We start from the raw sequence: 25,268 nt of genomic DNA on the forward strand, positions 1-25,268 counted from the left end.
ACAAAACAAGCAAAAAGTCTTAGCATTTCCTCTGACATGCAGACATGCATCTTGTTAACATGAGGCAAGTCCATAGAGGTCGGAAGTTGTCATTCCCAGTGTCGACAACAACATTGAGGTCAGGGGAAGGGCAAAGCCACAGTTCAGACAGCCAGTGCTGGACAAATGAGGGCCCCTGGGCTGGTACCTGGGCACAGAAGGAAGACTATAAACCAGAGGGAGCAGGGCAGGGCTACACGCACGCTGCCTGGCCTACGTAACCTGCCCAAGGCCTGCTTTCTTCTGTGTGTAGCAAAGCCCTTGTGTCACATGTGCTGGACTTGAACAGCCAGTAAGTGACTGGAAATCTTGGATGTGCACCTCACCTCATGTGCCTCCACCCGTGCATGTGCCAGTAGACAAATGAGCAAATGCGTGGGCACGTTACAGGATCATTTATAGTTGTTTTCATTAAGTTCATGACATAGGCAAAACCTATTGCCTTATGCACTCTCAAAATTTACAGAAAAAGAATGATTTCCTGAAGAAGGAAAAAGCAAACATTGGACTCAAGTGTAGAAAATGTAAACACATCTATGAAAATAGATCTGCTTTCTAATTATTCTATCCTGCTGTGACCATTAGCAAAATCAGGCCAATTAATATGTGGAGTGGACTTTCAATCATAATATAAAGACTTGGGCATGTACATTTAGGTATCAAAATAGAAGCAAAATGCCATGTCAAACATTTTTTGGTGGGACCTACATGTTTGGATGAGCAGTTTTTATGGAGACTTTTTTTTTTTAATTAAAACATTTATCAGGAATTTTGTTTGTTTGTTTGTTTGTTTTGCTTTGTTTGTTTTTTAGATTGTGAAGAGACTTTACCCAGCATGATATACACCTCACTCCAGCCCAGTTGAGACTATTTTAGCATCCTTGTCAGTAGATAAAAAACCTTATCTGTGTCCCACAAGTGTCTTATCTCTCCATTTTTCCCCCAAATTTTCTTTCCTACGCTCGTCCCCTCCCACACTCTCTTTCCAGTTTGTCTCTAGTGTCCATTACAATTTTTAATGTGTTCATTCATGTTCTCCAGTCTTTCAGTCTCTACCATAGAGTGCGGACAATTGGTATATATTAAGTGGAGACATACAGTGTCTCTCTTTCATAGCCTGATTTGCTTCAATCAACAGCAAATCTCCCATATTGATCCACTTTCTATCAAATTCCAGGGTGTTGTTTTTTATGACTGAATAGTATTCCATGAAGTGTATGTGCCATAAATTTTCAATCCATTCATCTGTTTGTGGACATTTGGGTTGGTTCCATGTCTTAGCAATCGTGAATAAGGCTGCAATGAAAATAGTTGTGCAAGTACTTTTCCAACTGAGTGCTCTCCTGTCCTTTGGGTAGATACCCAGGAGTGGAATTGCTGGATCATATGGTAGTTCTATTTGAAAGTCTTTGAGGAACCTCCATATCATTATCCACAGTGGCAGGGCCAATTTACATTCCCACAGTGTAGGAGTGTCCCCCTTTCACCACATCCCCTCCAGCACTTATCATTATTTGTTTTTTTAATCTTCTCCATTCTGACTGGGGTTAGGTGGTATCTCATTGTGATTTTGATCTGCATCTCCCTTACAATGAGGGATGTCAAGCATTTTTTCATGTGCTTTTTGGCTGTTTGTATTAGAGAGTTATTTATTCAGCGCATTTTTCCACCTTTTAACTGGGTTAATCATTTTCTTCTAGGTAAGTTGCTTGCATTTCTTGTGTATTCTGGTTATCAGTCCCTTATCTGAGGCACAGTTAACAAAAATTCTCTCCCATTCCAAGGGTTATCGATTCACACTAATTACAGTGTCCTTCGCTGTGCAGAAACTCCTTAATCTGATGTAATCCCACCTGCCTATTTTGGGGATTCTTGTCTGTGCTTCTATCCACATATACCATGATGGCCGGTCTAGAGTGTTGCCACTTCTTCATCATCCAAAGTTCCCATGTCTACATGGCTAACAATTAAAGATGTTTAAACCACTTCGGAATTTATTGGAACTTGATGAATTTGCTTGACCTATCTCTTATGTCATTTAGAAGGTGAAAATTATTTTTTTTTCACTCCTTGCTTTAGCACTAAGTAATTGTAATCACAACTGTTTATTGAGAGATGTGTGCCAGGCAGAATAAAAGAGAGGAGAGGAGAGGACAGGGTAGGAGAGAGGAAGGAAGGAATGTTTTTCATCCAACTTACCCATCTTTGACCCTAGCCACACCCTGGGTGGTAGATGGTGTCATCCCTGTTTTGTTTTGGAATATTTTTTTTTAAATTTGTATAGGGTGCATGCACTCACCAGAGAAAGACACACAGAGAGAGAGAGAGAGAGGGAAAACAAGCCTCCAGGTCACAGTCAGCCATGTGGGAGTCTAGTGCCTTGACAACAATGCCACCTGCCAGCCCTGGTGTCATCCCTGTTTTATAGTTGGGAATAACAAAGCTCAGTGAAATGAAGTAACTTTTCCAGAGTCAGGACTCCAAACTCCATTCTCTTAAGCACTCCCGGGAGTATCAGAGGTTTAGAAAACTGGGAACCAGCAGTTAGCATAATGGCTATGCCGCTGGACTCCCACATAGTCGACCGCGGTTTGCGTCCCGGATCCAGTGGCTTGGAACTCATGCCGGGCGCATGTGCGTGCCTGCCCAGAGGAGAATGGAGGAGAAGGGATTGCGGCATCTCCGAGAGGAGAATGGAGGAGAAGGGATTGTGGCATGACCATCCCCCCTGGGGGGGTGATTTCTCGCTTTCTGTCTCTATGTCTCTCTCTGTCTGTCTGGCAAGCGCATGCACCCTATAGCGAAAAACCTCTCAAAAAATAAAAATAAAAAATAAAAAAATAATAATAATAAAAAAGAAAACCCATCCTTCGTGCAGCTCCTGAGCCACCTCTGCTCCTTCTGAGTTTGGGTGATTAATGGTTAGGCCAAGAGACCCAAACCTAGAAATGCTTCAAGTCAGGGAGATGATCCAGTTTGCTGAATTTTAGGAGGAGAAGCAAGTGAATGGTCACTCCTGCTCCAAGGTGAATATTCCCTCTATAACCTGCTGGCCTTTCTATTCCAGTCCAAAATCCACGCAGCACGAAGTCTGAGTGAGATCGCCATTGACCTGACCGAGACTGGGACACTGAAGACCTCGAAGCTGGCCAACATGGGGAGCAAAGGGAAGATCATCAGCGGCAGCAGCGGGAGCCTCCTGTCCTCAGGTAGGGCCTGCCCCGCAGGTACCTCTGGGGAATGGGAGAGTCCTCGCTGAACCCTGGGGGTGGCCCCAGGAAGGCTATATGCATGGTCTTTCAGACCAAGGCTAGAGCCTAATGGGCATCTGAGCAAACTGCCTCAAAATGTCAGAAAGTGTCTTGTGGTAGGAGAGACCACAAGAACCACAGTGTGTGAGAAGGACTGTCAGTCACACTGAGTCTCTTCAAGGACCTGCAGCACTTTTGAGAATGGCAATGGCTGCTATCAGGAGCGCCACCTCCAAGGGCAAAAAGTATGACCTGAGGGGAAGATTATAGTAATAATCCTGGAACTGGAACTCAGGGTCATGGTGCTGAAAGGCACTATGTTCTATTCCCACATGGACTATTTGGAACTTTGAGAAGTATAGAATATTCTGGATCGTGTAGCAGAGGAGAGACTGGTTGTCACAGGGTGTGATTTAATGACTAAGCGCCTTTTGAAACTGCTAGCCAGAAGATCTGGTTTGGCCATCTGTTTCTGTGAGCCCTCAGCGAGTCACTTTATCATTAGATACTAGAAGGGCAGAGCACTTCGAGGTTTCAGATCTGGCTGACTTTCAAGAGTGGGGATACCATTCTCGGAAATGACAGGAAGAGGAGCGGGTATAAGACGACAGGAAGGCAGGGAGGCAGCAATTGTTTGGAAATGTTGGAATGATATAGCTGATGAAGGTTACTCCCCAGGGCCCACGGCAAAAGCCTGGTTGATTTGGAAAGTCATGCCATCTTGCCACTGAGCCAGGAAAATAGAGCAGAAGGCTTTACTCCTTCCTCATCTTCAAGAGTTAGATCTACATGACTCTACAGAGTGACTACAAACCACAACAACAAAGAAAAAAGAAAAAGACAGGAGAGGGGGACCAGCAGGTGGCATGGTGGTTAAGGGCGCTAGACTCCCTCATGGCTGACCACGGTTCAAGTCCCGGACCTATCGGCTTGCTTTCGTACTTTCTCCCTCTCCCTCTCTTCCTCTCTGGTCAAACTTAAATAAATAAAATAAAATACTTATTTAAAAAAAAAAAAAGATAGGAGAGGAAGAGAAGCTAGAAATTCTCTGGCTAGCGTCTGGGCTGCCATGGCCAATCATAGCCAGGAAAAAGTTTGCAGCTGAAGGACTAAGGGAGAGGAAGTTCACCCTTCCTGGACTAAGAGGGTAGAACGGAGTGAACGGAGGGGTGAACTTAAGGTTAAGCTCAGGGTCCTTGAGAGGATGGGCTGAGGCTCTAGCAGGGTCCTGTTCACATGGTCATGCATTTTTGTAAACCTGTGAGTGTTGGGTATTTCGTTTTGTTTGTCTTCAATAGAGCTGTTGAAATGATAAAAGCTTCAGGCCCCACTAAACTCAGATCTGCCTCTGCCAGATCACCCGGAAATCCCTCCCTGCCTTGGATTCTTCAAAAATGTTTCATCCAAAAAAATGGGCTTGGAAGTTTGCAGCTGAAGACTGTAGAGAATGTTGTCTTCTTATATCAAAGAGAATGTGTTCAAAGCCTAAGACCCCCTCCCTGGAATTGTAGCTAAAGCTGAATGCAAAGAGCAGAGCCAAAGCCAACACCTTGTTCATCTTTTAGACATAGCACATAATAGTCATGGATTTTACTCACCCCTGTTAAAACCCAGAGTCTCTGATTAGAGTCAGGATCTATCAGCCCGTCTTCCACCTTATCTAGTCGGGGGGGATTCAGCCCGACTACAGCCTGGTTCTTCAAGCTCAGTGGTTCTCAAACTCAGGTGTACATCAGAACCACTTGGAAGGCCTGTTACAATGCAGATTGCTGGGCGTCCCACACTCTAAACCATTCCAGAGTTTCTGATCCTGTAGGTGGAGGATGAGCCTGAGAGTTTGCCTCTTGAACAAGTTCCCAGTGCTGCTGATGCTGCTGGTCTAGGCACTCTACTTTGAGAGCCACTCTTCTTGCCAAAGAAGAGATAAAAAGCTTGAGATGGGTGTGTTGCTCCTCAGCAACACAGAACCCAGGGATCCCCACTCTTGAGCCTGTGTCCTGGCCCACTTGCTGCACAGCTAAGCAAAAAGGAACTGCAAAGTGAGGCTAAAAATGTCCTTTAATGCCAAGGTTGAGACCCTTGAGGCTCTTGCACCCCCAGTGACTTAGGAGTTGTTGGGACAATTGGGGGAGAGGTGCCAGCAGACAGAAAACATTCCATTGGTGAGCAAAGGGAATTCCTAGGATCCATAGATCTTGGCCTCACTGCTGCTGGTACTGTTGACTGCCTTCCCTCTATCTTCCCGTGCACTGAAAGGAGGAGGCCTTCACCTGGAAAAGCCCTCTGTAGCCCCATCCGGAAGGGGCAGATTTCACATCCCCCACAGTGGGGAAACCAACAGGCAGCTGGCTGGTCTCCCACCCTTTTCTGCCTGTCCTCCTGCCAGTGATGTCCAAGGACACCACTGCCTGCTATTACAGAATGACCCTGATTTTAGACAGTTCTTGTTACACTTGCCAGACCTCATAGGCTTACTTTCATTAGCAAATATGATACAGGTTGAGGACCTCTAATCCAAAATTGGAAATGCTCCAAAATTCAAACCTGTTTGAGTACCAGCATGACAATACAAGTAGAAAATGTCACACACAGGGGACCAGCAATTAGTGTAATGGCTATGTCGCTGGACTCCCATGTAGTCAACTGCGGTTAGAGTCCCGGAGCCAGTGGCTTAAACTCACACCAGGCATGCATGCGTGCGTGCCCAAGATCCTGAGGAGAATGGAGGAGAAGGGATTGCCATCCCCCTGGGGGGTAATTTCTTGTTTTGTGTCTCTCTGTCTCTCTCTTTCTGGCAAGCACACACATGCACCCTATAGCAAAAACCTCTCCAAGAAAAAAAAAAAAGAAACAAAATTTCACACACAAAGACCAAGCCAGGTAGCATGGTGGTTAAAGCTGCTGGATCCCACATGGCCGACTGTGTGGTTCTAGACTGGACCCAGCAGCTTGAGAATCACACTAAGCACATTGTGCATATGCCCAAACCATAAGAGGAGAGTAAAGGAGCAGAGATTGCGGTGTGGCCATCCCCCCTGAGGGGTGATTTCTCACTTTCTCTCTCTCTCTTTCTCTCTATTTCTCTCTCTGGCAAATGCACATGCCCTATAGCAAAAACTTTTTAAAAAATAATAATAAAAGAATCCTCTATATTCCCAGAGTGTGTGGCATCTTGGGCCTTGCTAAGGGCTCTGATATGCCCTTCCACCAGTGATTGGCCTCAAATTGCCCTGTCCCCTTTTCTCATACTGGCATTGGACGCCTACTGCAGTACATCTTGACAAGTACAGCTGTTGCTTTTTGTTATTCCCCTTTTTTTCCTTTCTCATATTTTTGGGGGGATTTCAGGGTGATTTGTATAGGGACTCAATAAACCCACTATTGAGCACTGAGGGGGCATGAGCAGCGGCCATTGTATTCACTCTGTCCTGTAGGAGCCTGGATATTTTCCAAATTTGTAGAGTCCTCTACTCATTGCATTTGCTCATATCTGCTTCTGGTATAACAAGCTTTTAGAAGGTTCAGGTACAGTTTGAGAGGAAAAGTGTACATTCAGGCTATTTGATTAAAATATTCCCGGAGTTTAAAAAGCAAAGAAAAAAAGATCCAAAATCTTCTTCATGGACATATCACAGAGTTTAATCTTCCCTTCCTTTCCCCCATAATGTGAAGTCCCCAAAAAAATGAGAAAGAAAAAGGGGAATAACAAAAAACAACAGCAGCTGTGCTTGTCACTGTAGACACATGGTCTTTTCACAGCTTGCCTGAAAGTGGGAGAGAGTCAGCATTTGTTCTAAGCATTGTTTCAGGGAGCTGCCATCCCAGAACAATACTGATTTCAGTGGGAGTTAGGGGCAGAGGGAGCATGTTTTGCTCTCAAGCTATTTAAAGAAATGGCACCAACCCACTTGGGAAATGCCCAGTGCTCTACAGGACCATGTGGCTTGTTGCATTCATCACCCAAACAAGAAATGTCCTTTCTCAAATGGGACGATGAGACCACTGCTGGCTTCTAAAACAAAAGTGCATTAGTGTTTAGAAATAGGAATTTGGCTCATTAAGGGGGGTGGCAGTTGAGTCATCTACCGTGTGATCAACAGGACTGTGAAGAATATAGTAGTGGATCTTTGGTTTAAAAAAATTAAAATAGGGTCGGCCTGTGGCATTGCACTGGATCGCACATGGCTGACTGAGCAGTTCAAGTCCCAGACCTGCCAGCTTGAAAAACATGCCAGGCGTGTGTGCATGCATGCCCAAAATCCTGAAAGGAGGGAAAAAAGGAGGCTAAGGGATTGCCTCCTCCTCCATGAGGAGTGCTTTCTCTCTCTCTCTCTCTCTCTCTCTCTCTCTCTCTCTCTTTCTCTCTCTGGTGAACATATGCGCCTTCTGCAAAATTTTAAAAATAATTTAAGGGACCAGCAGTTAGCATAATGGCTATATCACTGGACTCCCACGTAGTCGACTGCGGTTTGCGTCCCAGACCTGGTGGCTTAAAACTCACGCCAGGCGCGTGTGCATGTGTGCCCAAGATCCCAAGAGGAGAATGGAGGAGAAGGGATTGCAGCGTGGCCATCCCCCCTGGGGGGTGATTTCTCGCTTTCTATCTCTCTGTCTCTCTCTGTCTGTCTGGTGAGCGCACATGCCCTATAGCAAAAAACTCTCAAAAAAATAATAATAATAATTTCAAAAGATAAAAATAAAACAAAATCTGCTATCTGGTATTATACCCTGGCTCTGACCCTTTCCGCTCTGGGAGAAAACATGTTGTACTGAGGACAGGCCTTCGTAGTGCCTGAAATCAACCCACATTCATTACTCAACTATTCCCACATTCTCATTCTCTGGATGCTAGCTCTTCCTGCCATTGTGAGGAAGTTTATTAATAACTCGTGTAACAATGAGGATGCCAGCTATCTGACATCTCTCCACACAGGGAGATGATCTGATAGGTGTGTGCCAGCTTCACGGTCATAGCTGTATTCAGCTCAGAATTCACCGCCTTATGCTGGTATAAATCACACAATGCTCTTGGTTGTGGGGTGTGTGTGTGTGTGTGTGTGTGTGTGTGTGTTCATCCCCTCTTTTTTGCTTCTGCTCTGTCTCCTCCTATCTCTGTCTCACCTTTTAAAGTTCCCTGTTATCAGCTGCCTTTTGACTCTCCTTTTAGGTCTAACACTGAGCAAAGTTCCAGGGACTTAATTTTGGTCATAACCTCTGCTCTGCTGATGGGCACAGCCCAGTGGGCACTGCCAAGGCTGTCGGATCCTGCCAGGGTTTGTTTATGCTGGACTGTGTAACCAGTGAGAGTTGTGGAATCTCTCTCTCTAAAATGGATGTTTCTGGACTTGTTGAAGCAGGACTGGCCTGAGTCAACATTGAGGAGGAGTGGTTAGCCCTTTCTGCTCTTGTTTTGATTAAGAAAAGAGAAAAAAAAAAACTATTGAAATAATCTATACTGCTATATTTTTGCCAGGGGGTGCTAATAGTAATGGAATATTGCCTACTAAAGAATACCAAGATGACATGACAATGTATAACCTAAATAAATGGCTTTCCATAGGTGAACTCTTAAATACTGAAAAATATATATATCGGGTTGTCAGAAAAGTCATGACGTCTACAAAGATGTATCATGACTTCCAACAACCCAGTGTATCACTATCACTCCTCGTAGGTATTTCCCTGTTGCCATGAAGGCCAGCCCTCTGTTTGAAGACCCCTTTGCTGGGAACGTAGAACAAGGATCACTGAAATTTACAGCTAGTCTCCGTGGGCAGCCCGCTAATGTAGCCATTAAGTCCTGGGCATTGGGAGCCAGATCCTCCATGACCAATCATGGTTCAAATCCTGGCCCCAGCAGCTTAAAAAATACACCAAGCACTTGTGTGTGCATGCCCCAAATCCCAATAGCATGGAGAAATGGAGGAAAAAGGATTATGGCATAACCGTGCCCCATGGGGGGATGCTTTCTCTTTCTCTATCTCTTTTTCTGGTGAGTTCATACACCCTCTGGCAATAAAAAAGAAGGAAAGAAATTCATAAGTAATCTCTAAATGCCCATTATTGCAATAGAATAACAACCCTGGAGCCAGACAGATCAGCTCCCTCATTTCACAAGCTAAGAAATGGAAACCATGGAAGTTACAAGCAGTAGTTTCAACTAGGTATTTTAAGAGATGCTGCTAATTTTTTTTTTTTTTTTACTGTTCGATTCTCTCTTTGTCTCTTTCTCTGTCTCTGTTCCCTCCCCCCACTTTAAATTGCATTTGTACTCTTCACCCTTTGGTAAAAATGCCACTGAGCCATGGAATCTAGCCAGAAAGTAAATCTCTCCCAGAGACTCCCAGCTATCATCAAAAGGTGCTTGCTTTTCAAAGAGCTTCCATTTCAATACTCTCTGAAGTGAACTATTTTATTTCCAAAATTCCCAAGCATGCATTTTTCATGTTAAAAATCACATTTAATTCTCTGAGATGGTCCCCAGAGGTAATACGTTTATCCTGCAATCTGCCATGTGGCATTATTTCACATGGTCTCCTGGGATATCTTTTATGTAAGGAATTCATCATCGAGGATTTGTCAGGGAAATAAATATCTCTTTATCATAAAGAAGAGTTCAAACCTTTTCCTCATATTTATTCCTGGGGTGTCTGCCAAAACTTTTTCTTACAGCTTTAACAGATCTGCTGGGAATATGCCTTCTTCACTTTTCCCCCCTAAAGGCCTAAGCAGGCAAGATAGTCATTTCCTTCCCTTACTTTGTGGACAACAGATTTCTTTCTTCTTTGGGGCACTGTGTGTTTTGAATTTCCCCTCCTTCCAGAAAGGAGAGCACCCCTAGTCTTCTGAAGTCAGTGTGAAGGCATTAATGTTCCCTCTGTGTCACAGCAGAGGAGCCTCGTTTCTGGCCATACCCTCCTAGGAAGATGCATAGTCATATCCGGTGCTGAGTCGCCCAGGGCCTTTTGAATGAGTGAGACAAATTCTCAATGGCAGTTTCATAAGGATATCCTTCCATGTGTTTGCTGGCGGGAGGGGAGCTGCTATTTGTTGCTGGTGGCATTCCCTGTGCATCCGGTCCCTCAGCATCCATCTGCCCACTGGAGTTCCCCAGCTGGAAAATGAGAAACCAGTAGTGATAGAGACAGGCAGGGTTTCCGGCAGCTCTGGTACTGTCTATAACTTTGGGGGATTCAAGAGATTTCCAAATACCCCTGAAAATGAAAAACAATTGTCTCTCTGGCCGTGCTTGGATTAGGATGATTTTCCTGATGATTCCCTCTCTTTCTCCTGTTCATTGGCCAGATTATTAGTGACCTAAGAGGGGTCTTCAAAAAGTTCTTGGAACATGCTCTTGGAATAAAGCAATGTTGTGAGAAAATGATCATGGATATCAAAAATTTTTGCACCAAAATAAACTCGTTGTGTAATTCCATTTTTCCACAAAAGTCTTTTTTATTTTTTATTTTTTGGAGAGCTTTTCGCTATAGGGCGCGCGTGCTTGCCAGACATAGAGACAGAAAGCAAGAAATCACCCCCAGGGGGGATGGTCACACCGCAGTCCCTTCTCCTCCATTCTCCTCTCGGGATCTTGGGCATGCACGCACACATGCCCGGCGTGAGTTTTAAGCCACCGGGTCCAGGACACAAACCATGGTCGACTACATGGAAGTCCAGCGACAACCATTACGCTAACTGCTAGTTCCCTCCACAAAATTCTTGAAGTCTCCTTGAATTTTAATAAGATCTTCTGGATTAGGATTGAACCATGACCATAAAATTGCCCAAATCCAAAGATGATATTTTCTATTTATTATCAATTAAATAGATATTTACTAAGCAGTCACTGGGAGGAAAGGTTTACTAGAAAACTAATCTGAGAGTCGGTTTTTCTAGCAATGAAACAGAAGGATGCTTAACTTCTTCCAAAGGAAAAAACAAATTCCAACTACAGATAATCACTAGTGATCTAGATTCATTTCCCCATGACCTCCCAGTGTGCCGTATTCTCCTTCTGTGGCAGTCACTGCCTCTCCTTGTGGCTTGGGACATCTTCTGCCTCCTCCTGATGGGCAGCTCTCTGAAGGCTGGAAGCATGCCTACCTCTCCCATACCACCCTGCAAATGGGAGACACTCCAGAGGCTGCTGTTTCATTGGCAGACCTGAAGAGCCCTGTGGCTCTGTCTTCTTCCTTCTCTAACATTTAGTCTCATGCAGAACTGTGGGAAGAACCTAGGCTTGGAAGGCAGATGTCATTGATTTCATTAGTGTTTACCATTGCCACCCAGCAGTGACCAAGACAGAAAACTCCTATGTTTGTGAATGTTTCTATGCAAGAGGCAACGTTGATCAAGCAAAGCCAAGCTGGAATCTCTGCTCTGTATCCCTATACCCCTAAGACCCTTCTATGAAATGTGGGATCATGTTTCTGTGAGGGTTAAATGAAGTAAAGCTGTAGGAAGCACCTGCTTAGAAGTTGGGTAAAAATCCATTTCCTTTCACTTTTCCTCCTGAGCTTCCTGAATTGGTGGGTACCAATGTTCCATGTTCCTTTATTTGCCTTCTGAACATTCTTTACATTTATGTGGCTCTATGGAATTAGGATGCCAAAAACATGGGAAACATTATTTTAATAAAAACAATACAAATATTTATGTAGCACTTAATATGTTCTGAGTTTTTGGAGCCAGCAGGTGGCGTGTTGGTTAAGGCGTTGGCCTCCCATATGATTGACCATGGTTTGAGTCCCAGATGTGGCAGCTTGAAAATCATGCCAAACGTGTGCATGCATCCCCAAAATCCTGAGAGGAGACAGGAGGAGAAGAGACTGTGGAAGGGCCATCCCCTCAGGGACCGATTTCTCACTTTCCTCCTCTCTGTCTTACTTTCCTCCTCTCTGTCTTACTTTCTTCCTCTCTGTCTTTCTCCAGTGAGTGCACATTACCCTGTGGCTAAAACACGTGTGTGTGTGTGTGTGTGTGTGTGTGTGTGTGTATTTATATATATTGTCCTGAGCTTTCTTCAAGCATCTTTTAAACATTATCCTTTGGGGTTTGTTTTTGTTTTTGTTTTTTGATTTTTGTGATAGGGCATATACACTTGCCAGAGAGAGAGAGAAAGTGAGAAATTATCCAGAGGGGAGAAGCCACACTGCAGTCCCTTCCCCTCTGTTCTTCTCTCGGGATTTGGGGCATGTATGCATGCACATGCACCTAGCATGATTTTCAAGCTGCAGGTCTGGGACTCAAAGCAAGATTGGCCATGTGAGTTCAATTCCTTAACCATTACCCCACCTGCTGGCCTGCATTATCTTTTAATTCTCCCAACTTTTGAAAAAGTCTTCTCATTCCCATTTTCTAGGGGAAGAAGCTGAGCCTCGGTGAGATTAATAACCTTCCTAAGTCCCCACAGCTAGGAAGTAGCCAACCTAGAACACACACCCAGACCTAACTTTAAACCCCTAGCTAGTACACTTTTAGGAGGCTACAATACCACTTTGTGTTTTCAAATGGATATTTAGAACACTCTTTTTATAAAGCTAAGTGTTACTTGAAACTTTACCCGCCAAAAAGGATATATTCGTGTATTGTACATATCTTCCAGAAATATTCCAATCTCCTCTATTTTTCCTTGGACTTTTGCACCAACTCATTATATTTGGACACTTTCCAGGTAGTCCTTGGCTGCTGGGTTTTTGTTTTTTTTTCTTTTTTTCAATTTTTAAATTTTACAATCTCACTCTTCTAGGTACAACGAAAGCGTTCCCTCCATCCTCCTACTTTAATACCAAAGACAGGTCAGATTAAACTCTTTTTAGCATTCACACTTACAAATATTTGCTTTGGTCTGTTGATAAGATGATGAGGTAGATCCTTCAGACACTGTTTGATAATTACACATGTCCTTCCAACACAAGGGAGGCTGTCACAGCAACTGAAATGAGAACAGAGGCGGCAGAATGCCTATCTTTCCTGGAGATGGAAGTGGTAAAGAAAATCAAGGGACGATTGTATTGTGTATAAGATTTCTTTTGTAAAAATGATCAAAACTGGGGACCAGCAGATGGCACGGTTATGTCACTGGACTTCCATGTAGTTTGAGTCCCAGACCCAGTGGCTTTAACTCACCCAGGCACATGAGCATGAGTGCCCAAAATCCCAAGAGGAGAATGGAGAGGAGATTTCTGTGTGGCCATCACCCACCTCCACCCCCGGGGGTCATTCCTCACTTTCCCTTTCACTGTCTCTGTCTGTCTGTCTCTCTCTTTCCAGCAAACACACGTGCCCTATGACAAAACCTCTAGTGTGTGTGTGTGTGTGTGTGTGTGTGTGTGTGTGTGTGTATACATATATATACACGTATATAAGATACATAATGAAAACCTAGGTGTCTTTCCTGACAGTCATTGCTCCTACAATATAACAGATTCACACCCTTTTTTAATTTCTAGGAGTCAAACTTATCATCTTGAAGAGGTCTTGCATGTTCAAAGGCATCTGTGTATTCACATAACGGGAAAAAATAAATCATGGGAACCAAGAACTTTCATTCCATTCTTCACATCAGGATGTTGATTTGAACTCAAGTCTATGTCTACAATCATCTTCTATGTGGTCATGAAATTTAAGTTTGTGAGACTCCCATTGACCTATGACCTGATTCAATATCTTCTGGAGTCATCCTGTCACTTGGGGTATTAGGGTGGCCAGCCACAGAATGAATCTCTACCTTCTAATTTTTTGGCCATCTTGCTGACTTCTTTCCTTCTTCCTTTTATAGCCAACCAGCCCATTCTGGGGATGCCTAGAGGGCATGTGTAGAGGAGGTGAGAAGCCTGTCCAACATGACAGAGCAGTTTGGGCTCCTTCACCAGGTGCCCTTTGAGCTTCTTTCTGTGGAATCATTACTGGAATGTCTAGGTCACTGCGTATTTGGCTGCCTCTCTTTTGGTGGCCATGTTTCCCTGCTTGCAGGCTCAAATCACACAAGCTCTGAAACAGAGCAGCCATCAAAACTCAGAGCCCTTGCCACAGAGCAGTGACTTTCCTTCAAATTAAAAAAGGCAGTGGGAACCTCTTTTCAAATGCACGGTGACAACCTTGTATGTGAAACAGGTTCATGTGGAGCTGCTCCAGCTTGGTGAGTATGGAGTGCAGGCCACCAGAACTCACCGAATTTCCTTGGCCCCATTCACACCTTCATCCACAGCAGCTCCAAAGTATATCTGCAAACCCAGAGCATAGTGTGAAAATGCTGCCTAGACCTATATTGCTTGTTTCTAAAGGTGGGTGTGGGAGCCCAAGGCTTGCATTGAATTGCATAGGGAAGTTCTCTTCTTTGACCAATACCTTATTCAGCAATTATGAAGAAGTGTTTCAATGATTTTTCTCTTTCTAATTCTACTAAGGTGTGTGTGTGTGTGTGTGTGTGTGTGTGTGTGTGTGTGAGCGCGTGTGTGCGTGCTCACTTGCAGTATATCTACCCATAGTTGAGAGTTTGTTTATTCGAATTACAGTGCTAAAGGCTGTGTACACATTATCTCAGTCTTTACAACAAATTAAGAAAGGAAGATAACTGGTTAAAGACATACTTCTAGTTATGGTTTAGACTTCACCAAACCTAGATCTGTTTTACCCTCTATTCAGTCAACCATTTATCACTGAAATGGAAATCCATGTGTCCAGGGCAGGCTGGCTCAGTTACTTCACAGGGATCTAACTCAGTACTTACGCACCATATTCTTCCTGAAGCAATTTCCAAACTGAAGGTGGGAAACAGAGCCAGCCAGGGTAGTGGTGCCAGAGACAGAGAGGAAATCTTGAGCCAGCCAGCCTGCCGAGACTATCTTGCCCGTCTTATGTGGGTTTGGTATTTAGGCTAATTATTATAAATAATGATAATTTAGGCAGTTTTAATGAGTCCTGTAACTCAAAGCCAAATTTTAACTAATCCTGTAACTAGAGATTTGATCATCCAAAATTGTGTGCTTTACCTCCCAGAGTTTAATATTGTAATTATTGCCATTCTTGAACATAGTTAATTCCTAGATTTGACTTAATAAATCATCATTTCCTATTGAGAGGTTAGACAGGGGTGACAGGGAAAACAATGAATATTTCACTTGAGTTAAAAATCCTTTAATCTTCTTGGACCCGAGTTTCCTCAGGCCTGTTTTTTAAATCTAAAGTCTGACTTCCTTCAAGTATTATTTTACATTCCCTATTAATTCTTTAGACGATGGAACAGGGTACCTCATTAAATTTTCCTGTGTCTTCAAATGTGAATAGTGACTATTACTAAGAAAGAACTAGATTAAGATTTAAAATGATTCAGCCATGTGACATTAGACGGATGTAGACTGGATATGGTTTCGTTACTGATAAGCACAGGGTAATTGACTTATGAAGGTAGTAAACCTGAACTATTTCAAGAATAAGATTGCAAGTCCTGCAGTAATAGCCAGCAATGTGTTGCATGAGTATGACACCATATGGATTTTGTATATGAGAACCATGAGGTAATGGAGTACCAGTAAGGTTCAAGCTTTCATTTGAGTTGCTGTTGAATTTGGAAAACTGCAGCAGAAGCATGTCAGAATGCAAGCTAGCTATTAGGTTGTTGAGAAAGTCATGCCATGTTTTTCTGTGAAAAATGTGTCATGTCCCAACAACCCAATACAAACGTGACTCAAAACTTAGAAGGTAGGCTCTACATAAAGGAATAACTTTATAGCTGCTAGGTCTCTTTTTCACCAAGAGGAGATTCAACTTAATTGTAGCATCCAAGTAGATGACTGACAAAATGTGCTTTTTTGTTCATGCAAGCTAATAGTTTTTAAATAATTACTTAATTTTATTTATCATTATTATTAATTTGACCAGAAAATGAGAGAGAAAAAGAAGGAAAGTTAGAAAACAAGCTCGGATCTGAGACTCAAACCTCAGTCAGCCATGTGAGAGTCCATGGCCTTAACTACCATGCCACCTGCTGACCCCACAAGCTAATATTTATTAGCTACCTTGAAGACATAAAGATAATACATTCCTGCAGTTATAGATATTCTCTATTTCAAGCTCAAGTGGGCAGGAGAGAAGAACAAAGTGCAAGTTAGAGTCAAATGTACTTAGACTTTGAGGGCATATAGGTTTCCTGCTCAGACCCTTTAAATATATAAGTAGAAGAGTATATTTATGGAGATAGTTTGAGTATAGTAGAGGTGTTTGATGCAAAAGAATATAAATTCTTTCTAGTATGCTTCTGAGTTGCCTTCTTTCCTTCAGAAGAAATAGAAAACTGACTCTAGAAATTCAAATTGGATTATCCTCAGATATGTTATCTATTCACTGAATTGTCCAAAAAGTCAGTTGTTTCAGATACAAGTTCGCTTCTCTCCCCTAAATCCCACTGAGATTTTTCTTGCGGGGAAAGATGGTGTTGGAGATTGCATTGATTTTATTGTCTAATTTATGGAGAACTGACACCTTTACAGCAACAAGCTTCCAATCCATGACCATGGTATAACTTTCTATTTATTTAGGTCTTCAAGTTTTCTCAGCAGAGTATTTCATTTCTCACTGTAGTGATCTTGTGCATTTTTAATTAGATGAATCTAATTACTTAAGGTTGTTTGATGCTGTGATCAATGGCATGGTCTTAGCCCTTGAATGCACATCCAATAACATCTATTTCTAACACTTCTGTTCACCATGGACATGAGAAGAAAGTTAATGATCAGTTTTTTTCTTTTCCAAGAGTTAATACCCCTTTTCTCACTCATAAAAGTAAAAAAAAAAAAAAATAGAATAGCTTCACTGCAAAAAACCTATTTCACAAACCAAACATTATAACCCAGAAATTATTCTTTTGGTCTAAACTAAATTCCTCTAGTTGGCATTTCATCTTAATTTTCCTTTTGTTTGGTTTACACTTTGCCTTCTGCAAAGATTTTATAGTGAGCTTTCTCACTCATAAAAGTAAAAAAAAAAAAAATAGAATAGCTTCACTGCAAAAAACCTATTTCACAAACCAAACATTATAACCCAGAAATTATTCTTTTGGTCTAAACTAAATTCCTCTAGTTGGCATTTCATCTTAATTTTCCTTTTGTTTGGTTTACACTTTGCCTTCTGCAAAGATTTTATAGTGAGCAGTCTGGTTTTGTATCATGGTGCAGATATCCTATCCAAGAAAGCATGTAAAAGTATGCATAACGTTTATTAGGAGGGCGTTTGCTTATGGTATAATACTAATTTAAAAATACAATAAAATTCTCATTTTATTTCTTAAACATGTATGCTTAGGGAAAAAAGTTTAAAGATGTGTAACACTGATTACCTCTGGGTCACATGTTTATGGACTATTTTTAATACTTTCTATATTTTCAAAATTTGTATGATATACATGTATTATCTTTGCATTAAGCAAATAAATAAATAAAAGTGTGGATGTTTGAATGGATAAAAGGCAATTTAAAACACTTACTAAAATCATTGCCCTGGACTTTACTTTCTCCCTTCATTGTGTAAGGTCTCTTAAAATTTGTTAGTGCAATTGAAAATGGGTGTGTGACGTATCTTAAGATAATCAAGAAAGATATACCTCTTTTTCAGGAGTGTCAGTTTTCCTGCCAGTCCTCTGACTGGCTGTAAATTCCATACAGGGCTGGAATTCGCTCCTCACACTTGGACCTCAGAGCACCTGTTTTATTTCACACTCCCTTGATTCCTGGGGTAAATCCCATATCCACAGTTCAGGCTCCAGTTAAATTCATTAGTGGGTCCAGATGTGTGTCCCCCTGTCAGCTGGCCTAGTAACCCTACTGTTTATTGACAGGTTCTCAGGAATCAGATAGCTCTCAGTCGGCCAAGAAAGACATGCTGGCTGCCTTGAAATCCAGGCAGGAAGCGCTAGAAGAAACATTACGCCAGCGCCTGGAGGAGCTGAAGAAACTCTGTCTCCGAGAAGCCGTAAGCAGTTAACATCTTGTCCTGTGCAAATCTGTGTTGTCGGTGACATCATCACTCTTAGCATATTGACAAAACACAAAGGATAATGAAGGGAGTGAGAACTCCCACAGATGTTGGGAGCATCCAGACCTTGCTAAATGTTGTGTCAGAAGCACCATGAGGGAAGAAGCACCATGAGGGAAGACAGTGGTGCAGTGGTAAAATGGGACATTCTGCAAGGCAAACCCACATGGGAAGGTTCTAGGTTTGTATCCAGAGACCCCACTGGATACAAACACCAGGCACATGTGTGCCCATGACCTGGGGCTGTTTGGGGGTGGATCGTGGCATCAAGACTGTTGGGTGTGCTCTCTCATGCATGCATGTGTGCATGTGGAATTGTGGAAGTGATAAACTTGAAAAGAAAGAAAGAAAGAAAGAAAGAAAGAAAGAAAGAAAGAAAGAAAGAAAGAATTAGTTGGTGCCCACAGATGGCGTGATGGTTAAGAGCACTGGGGACTCCCACATGGCTGACCGCAGTTTGAGTCCCAGACCTGGCAGCTTGCTTTCTCTCTCTCTCTCTCTCTGCCCATTTCTGGTCAAATTAAAATACATAAATAAAGTTAAATAAAACAGTTCTTTAAAACAAAAAGAATTAGTGGATGTTGATAAAATACTATGACACTGATTAAAGCTGGTACTAGCAAAACCCTCCCTAGGACCCCCGTAGAGATCAAGTTGTAGTAACAGTCTCATACTTGCACGGTCTGCCACAACTCATAGAACATTTCATGTGGTGTTATCTCATGGAGTTAATGGCCCGCCACTCTCTTCCCCGCATTCCGTGCCTGAGTTTATTATTGTGGCAGCCTTTGTTTCTCTTGGGGAAATTTCTATTTTTCTTTGGACATCAGATTGAGAAGTATCACTAGGGGGTCAAGAAGAAAACCAGGATTTCTCTTGCTAGATAATGCAACAATCTCCTTTCAACCTCAGGGTCTGGGGGTTCTTTGATCCTTTTTTTTTTTAATGAAATCCTAGCTTAGTGATATGTTTTAATGTTATGCAAAGCAATGCTTTCTCGAGGCTGAGTACATGCCAGTCTCAGTTTTCATTAGGATGCCAAAGCTGCTGCAGTTACTGCCTCTATGTATTTCAGTGTCCATTTCCACCTTCTTCTGTTTATTCCGTGACTCTCTGTAGCAATGTTGGGAGTTTTGTTTTTTTCATGTAACAGATTCTCATGCATGTGTGTGTGTACACGCACACGTGTGCATGTGCTTGCACGTGGACATAGTGGGATGGGAGCTCTCCCTGGAGAGACTGCACTACTCATAGCAGCACGAAGAGCTCTGTTAGTAAACAGTTGAGAATGGGAAGTATAAAGAAGTTCCCCAACTAAAACGGAGAGACATGTTCCCCTCCCCCAAATAATAATGCCTTGCAGCAGGAAGAATGAACAAGGGGCCACATAGTGAGATCACATTACATTTCAACTTGGCTTAATTATGGTCTGGATTGATTTAAACCGGAGCCTGCTCCAAGCAGAACCACATTAGCACAAATCCATTGCAAATCTTAGGAAAGCAATTGGCCTGGCTGGGGAATGTGCTATGTGATACTGTTAATATTAGCAACATTTTTATAAAGAATATGCTTGAAGGATTGAAAAAATATGGGTTTTGGTGTCTGCCTTTAATAATTTGTAAAGCCTTGTTTTGTTTTTAATAAAGGAAAAGCCCCTAAACCCAGCAGGGAATCCACATTAGAAAATGTAAGAAACATGTCAGGGCAAGGTTAGCATGCGTTATAAAAATCTCACTGTCTCTCTTAAAAACAAGAGCAAAGGAAGGAAAACAAAGCTCCTGCTTCTTATAATGTTGACACCAGAAAACATAACTTGAGCAGAAGAAATAACCCATCAAGAAGTCAGCCGCAGGCGGGTTGCTTTTGTGCTCATTCCTTTATAGTTATTTCCACCGTAGCCTCCTCAACTCATCTGTAAGAAAGAGATAGGAAGAGCTTCTTGCTGGGTTCTGTTCACACATGGCTCTCCTCCCAGCTCAGTGTGTCAAGAAGCACCAGATGACCCCTAGGGAGTGGACAGCCAGAGTGAGGTACAGTGGGGTGTTTGGCAGAACAGAAAGAGAGGACACCTAGCCACGATGGCACAGGTGAGAGCGTGCTGAACTGCAGTGCTGGAAGCCACATGGTGACTGTGGTTCAGATCCTTAGCTTAGCTGCCCTGGTGTACACCAGGCACAGGCCCAAGCTTCCATGAGCTAGAAGACTGGAGGAAAGGGCTTGCACTGTGACCAGATACTGTGAAAGGGACTCCTCTCTCCCGCTCCCCACTCTCCTGGGTGTGCACACTATCTTACCATGAATAAAGGAAAATTTTTTTTTTTTTAAATTAAAGAGAGGAACCAAGCTGAGCCCCTCACAGCAGAGGATTAAATTACTTATTCACCACGTGGCTCTAGTTACATATGAAATCAGATTAAATATCTGGAGAATCAAGACTTTGACTGAAATACCTTCAGGCAGATGATGAAAAATCAGTAGCCTCGTTTTTCAAAACTATATTTTAAACCACAAACACACTTTAGAGTTATAAATCCATGGCAATTTTAACAACGTTTCCCTCCTTTTTATAAGTTTCAAGGTTCAAAAGGGGAAAAAAAAAAAAAGTCCTGACAATTTAAAACCCTCAATGGGTTCTATTATTTATAGTCAGGCTTTTAGGGCAGCAGATTGAAAAAATAAAAAAAAATTTTAAAAGCTGCAGAATAAACACATAACTACCCTAGAGACATTTGAACCACATTTTTTTTAAAAGAAAAAAAGGAAAAACAGGGAAAATTGCGGCATTTCATACTCAGATAGTTGGCCATTGTGCTCTGAAATGCTTACACTGAGCAATAGAAAGTCCAGCGGGTCATTTCCTGGCAATCTAAACACAAAAAGAAAGAGGCCCAGGAGAGAGCGTGAGTGTGCGTGCTTGTGCTCACAGTCACACGCACACTCACATACCAGCACACAGCAGTGGGGGGAGGAGGGGCCAGGGATCCTCCCATGGCCGGTGCTTTCCCGCCAGACACATACATCAGAGCTGCTCCACACAGGAGCTTTTGTGCCTTGCCAGAGTAGCCCTTTCAGCCTTGGTGCAGCATCTGCTTGGACTGCAGACCGGAAGCCGGGAGCTGACCTTGGCCTGGAAGTGCCCACTTTGCTGCTATAGGTGCACTGAGGCTCCCCTCAGCCTTTTCTGGTCCCTGGACGTGACTCCTTCCAGTTGGTGCCTGGTCTCCACAGTGTGGGCTGGCGGCCAGCTCAGGTTTGATCTTTATTTAGCCCAGATAGAACCCACTCATATACAGCCCTGTTCTAGGCCCGAACCATTCTTGAGACCCTCAGCCTTGATCCAGGATCCTGTCACCATGGAGGTCTGTCAAGTAAATTCACTGTGACCAGACCCACAATAATTAGATTTCCAGAGCCCCACGTACAGGCACAACAGATTGTTGTTGTAGCCTTGTCAATGATGTGGATTACATTTTCAGTTCCTATTAAAACTCTTTATTTGTATACTGTTCAGTGTCAAATTTTAAGTTCAGCCTCTTCCTTGAGTGTCTGACCAGAGTGGAAAAATTATTTACACATATTCAGTTTCTAAATTGTGTAATAATATGCTTTTCTGGGATTTGCCGTGTAGATGTCATTTCTTTTCAGAAAACTCATTTAAAAAGAAATTTAAACCTAGGTGTTTGAGAGGGAATATCTGATGCTGTGGAGAGAGCAGAAGTTTGGAGCTAGAAAGATCCGAGAGCTCACGTTGACCACGCCTTGCTGACTGTTGACCCTGCCTGGCACAGAGTAGCACACCGGAAACACTCATTACATTAACAAATGAGTGAATAAAATGTGGATTTTATCATGAAAGCCAAAGGCAATTTTATTTACTTAAATTTATTTTGAAAAAAAAAAAAAAAACCACTTCTCAACATATGTGTATTCCGTAAAGAAAGAACTACTCTCATATATTTTTAGAAAAATGAAAACTTCTGGGGCCCGCAGGTGGTGTGGTGGTTAAGAGCACTGGACTTCCACATGGCCAACCATGGTTCAAGTCCTGGAACTGGCAGCTTTCTTCCTCACTTTCCTTCTCTTTCTCTTTCTGTATCTCTCTGGTCAAATTAAAATAATAGTAATAAATAAATAAAGTTAAATACAATTATTTAACAAAAGAAAATTGAAAATTTCAAGCTGTCCCCTATAGCCTCATGGTTAAGAAAACTGGATCCCACATGGCTAACCATGGTTTGAAGCATGGTCCCTCTGGCTTGAAAAACGTGCTGGGTGCATGTGCATGTGTGCCCAAAATCTTAACAGGATGGAGAGATGGAGGAGGAAGGATTGTGATGTAACCATGTCCCTTTGGAGGACGCTTCCTCCCTCTCTCTCCTTTTTTCTGTCTCTCTCTCTCTCTCTCTGATGAGCTCACACTTTTTCTGGCAATTAATAAAACATAGAAAGAAATTTTATTTTATAAACTCTTAATTAGGCGTGACACTTAATGGTTAATGCTTCTAATCTAGGCATTGAATCTGTGCATTGAAGTGTGTGCGTGTGTCCTAGAAAACGGGCATGTGCTCAGCTCTGATTTATGCTCCCTCTAAATGCTATTTCATATATGCAGGAGCTCACGGGCAAGCTGCCAGTCGAATATCCCCTGGATCCAGGGGAGGAGCCACCCATTGTCCGGAGAAGAATAGGGACAGCCTTCAAGCTGGATGAACAGAAAATCTTGCCAAAAGGAGAGGTGTGTCTTTCCTGTCTGTTGTTGGGTTCTCTTACATTGTCCTTATTTTTCCCATTTGTTAGGGCTTCCAGATTTTCCATAATGATTATATTTCTACCCAGTGCAAGTATTTGTCCTTCTACCTGTCTCCAATAAGCTGGTTGGTCAGTTAGTGGTTCCCCTTGGTAGAATCCGTTTACTTGCATTAGCAAGCATTTGGATTCCTGATGAGGTTACTTGTCTGACACTCTCAGCTCACCACGGCAGCCAAGTTCAGCTTAGAAAGGACATTCCAATAACATCATGTATTTGCTTCTCTGTGGCCTCCCAGCCCTCTGTCCCTCAGAACCAAGCCTAATGTCTGATCTGTAGAAGAAACCACCACAGGGGAAGGAAACCTTGGGCCATGTCAACAGGTGCAAGGGTGTACTGGCTGGAGAAGAACAAGGAGGGCTTGTCCTCCATGGTCCCAACCTGGCCAAGCTGCTAGATGGGCTGCGAAAACATGAGCAAGATGCTTGATCCGTCCTGGCCCCACTCATCTGTGTTCAGGGGAGCCATTTTTATCCTCAACACTGGTGGGGACTAGGGAGTTCAGAGTTGATGAGGGTAGGGGGGACTTGAGACTCTGGCTGGGTAATAGGCATCGAACCTCAGACCAAAAGAAATGGAAGGCCAGGTCTACCTCCAGGATTCACAGTCATGTCTAAAAAGTGTCTTCACGAGCGTATTCCGAATAGTTACTAATTAGCATGCAGTACTATACAGTTTTAGTCTTTTAAGAATGTGATTTGGAGAAACTGATGTTCTCATGCAATACCCACAGTAGGGTTAGTGTGAGGGTGAATATAGAGGGTGACCCAAGTGCTTTGGAATCAGTGAATGTGGTGGGAAAAAAATCTCCTGAGATCATTACAGGTCCCTGGGAGAATGATGGACACACCAGAGTGCTTCATCTCAAATTAACACTTGAGACCAGCAGCTGGCATAATGGTTACGGCACTGGACTCCCATGTTGTCAACCATGGTTCGACCTGATGGCTTAAACTCACACTGGGTGTATGCGCCTGCATGCCCAAGATCCCAAGAGGAGAAGGGATGAGAAGGGACTGTGGCATGGCCATCCCTCCTGGGGGGTGATTTCTTGCTTTCTGTCTCTCTGTCTTTCTTGCGAGCACATGCGCTCTATAGCAAAAACATCTCCCCCCCGCCCAAAAAAAAAAAAAAAAAAAGAAAGAAAATTAAAGCTTGACCAGACAGTTTTCCTAGTCTATACAATAAAGTTCATAACCCTTACTTCTACAGCCTGTCACTAGGATTAAATGAGCTAGTATATGAAAAACATTTAACTTGACATTTGCCACCTGTGAGACACTCAACAAACATGAGTTGCATGAAGTGGAGATGAACAGTCAGAGGAGGAGTACAGTGGCCGTGAGTGATGGGGGTGCCTGGGAGTGATGGAGGTCACTGCAGACCCAACTGCTCATCAGAATTGCCCAAGGAACTTCAACTCCCCTTGCTGCTGGACAGACACTTGGCACTTTAACTTTTACAAGTGACCCCATGTAAGGGAGGACCCTGACACAGATCCCATCGGTCTTCCCTCATTTCATTGTACCTTTCAAACTTCTCAGCACAGAGCAACTACTTTAGTTTCCTGAGAATCCCATGTGCATCCATGTCTTCCTTACCCGTTCCTCCATGTTCTCTCTCCTAAATGAATGAAAGGAAGCAGAGTTGCTCTGGGGGGAAGGGACCCACAGTGGTTCTGTAGCTGCTCCAGTCTCTTTTGGAAGTGCATGTTGCTTCCTGGTTTGTACAAATACAGCCTTTGCACAGACAGGGTATTCAGCCTTGTACTTGTCTTGGTTTAAATAGCAAGAAATGGTTCTGGACTCTCATAAAACTCTGGGTCACTATCTTGGAGTGGGGCTATGGAACAGCCTGGAACAGCTGCTGGTGGAGCTGTGTCCCTTAGTGACTTGCTTGTTTCAAAACTCTGGGCAGGAGTCCACTAAAATATCCTTCTGCCTCCGAGAGAACAAAAGCAGCCAGCATCGGAAGGATTTGGGAGTTTATCACCCAAGTAGTTTTGTTTAACCTTCACCTTTGCCTCTCACTCCTGGTCCCTGCCCGCTTCACATCTAAAGTGCTTGAAAGTAAATGAAACCAGGCTGCGATTGTTGTCCTCAGTGGAGGAGCCTGGCGCACTGTGCCCGCAGGCCACT

General features: G+C 43.0%; 1 protein-coding gene across 1 annotated transcript in view; it reads left to right on the top strand.

Moving 5' to 3' along the window:
- The window catches only part of FRMD4A (FERM domain containing 4A), a 397,277-nt gene that overhangs the window by 348,354 nt on the left and 23,655 nt on the right, over window positions 1-25,268 (top strand). Inside the window, 3 exon segments of the mRNA XM_027772576.1 lie at window positions 3,107-3,248; window positions 18,124-18,257; window positions 22,936-23,058. Of these exon segments, the coding sequence (XP_027628377.1) occupies window positions 3,107-3,248; window positions 18,124-18,257; window positions 22,936-23,058 (399 nt within the window).

The sequence above is a fragment of the Tupaia chinensis genome, unplaced genomic scaffold (genome assembly GCF_000334495.1).
Source record: "Tupaia chinensis unplaced genomic scaffold, TupChi_1.0 Scaffold000285_1, whole genome shotgun sequence".
NCBI lineage: Eukaryota > Metazoa > Chordata > Mammalia > Scandentia > Tupaiidae > Tupaia > Tupaia belangeri.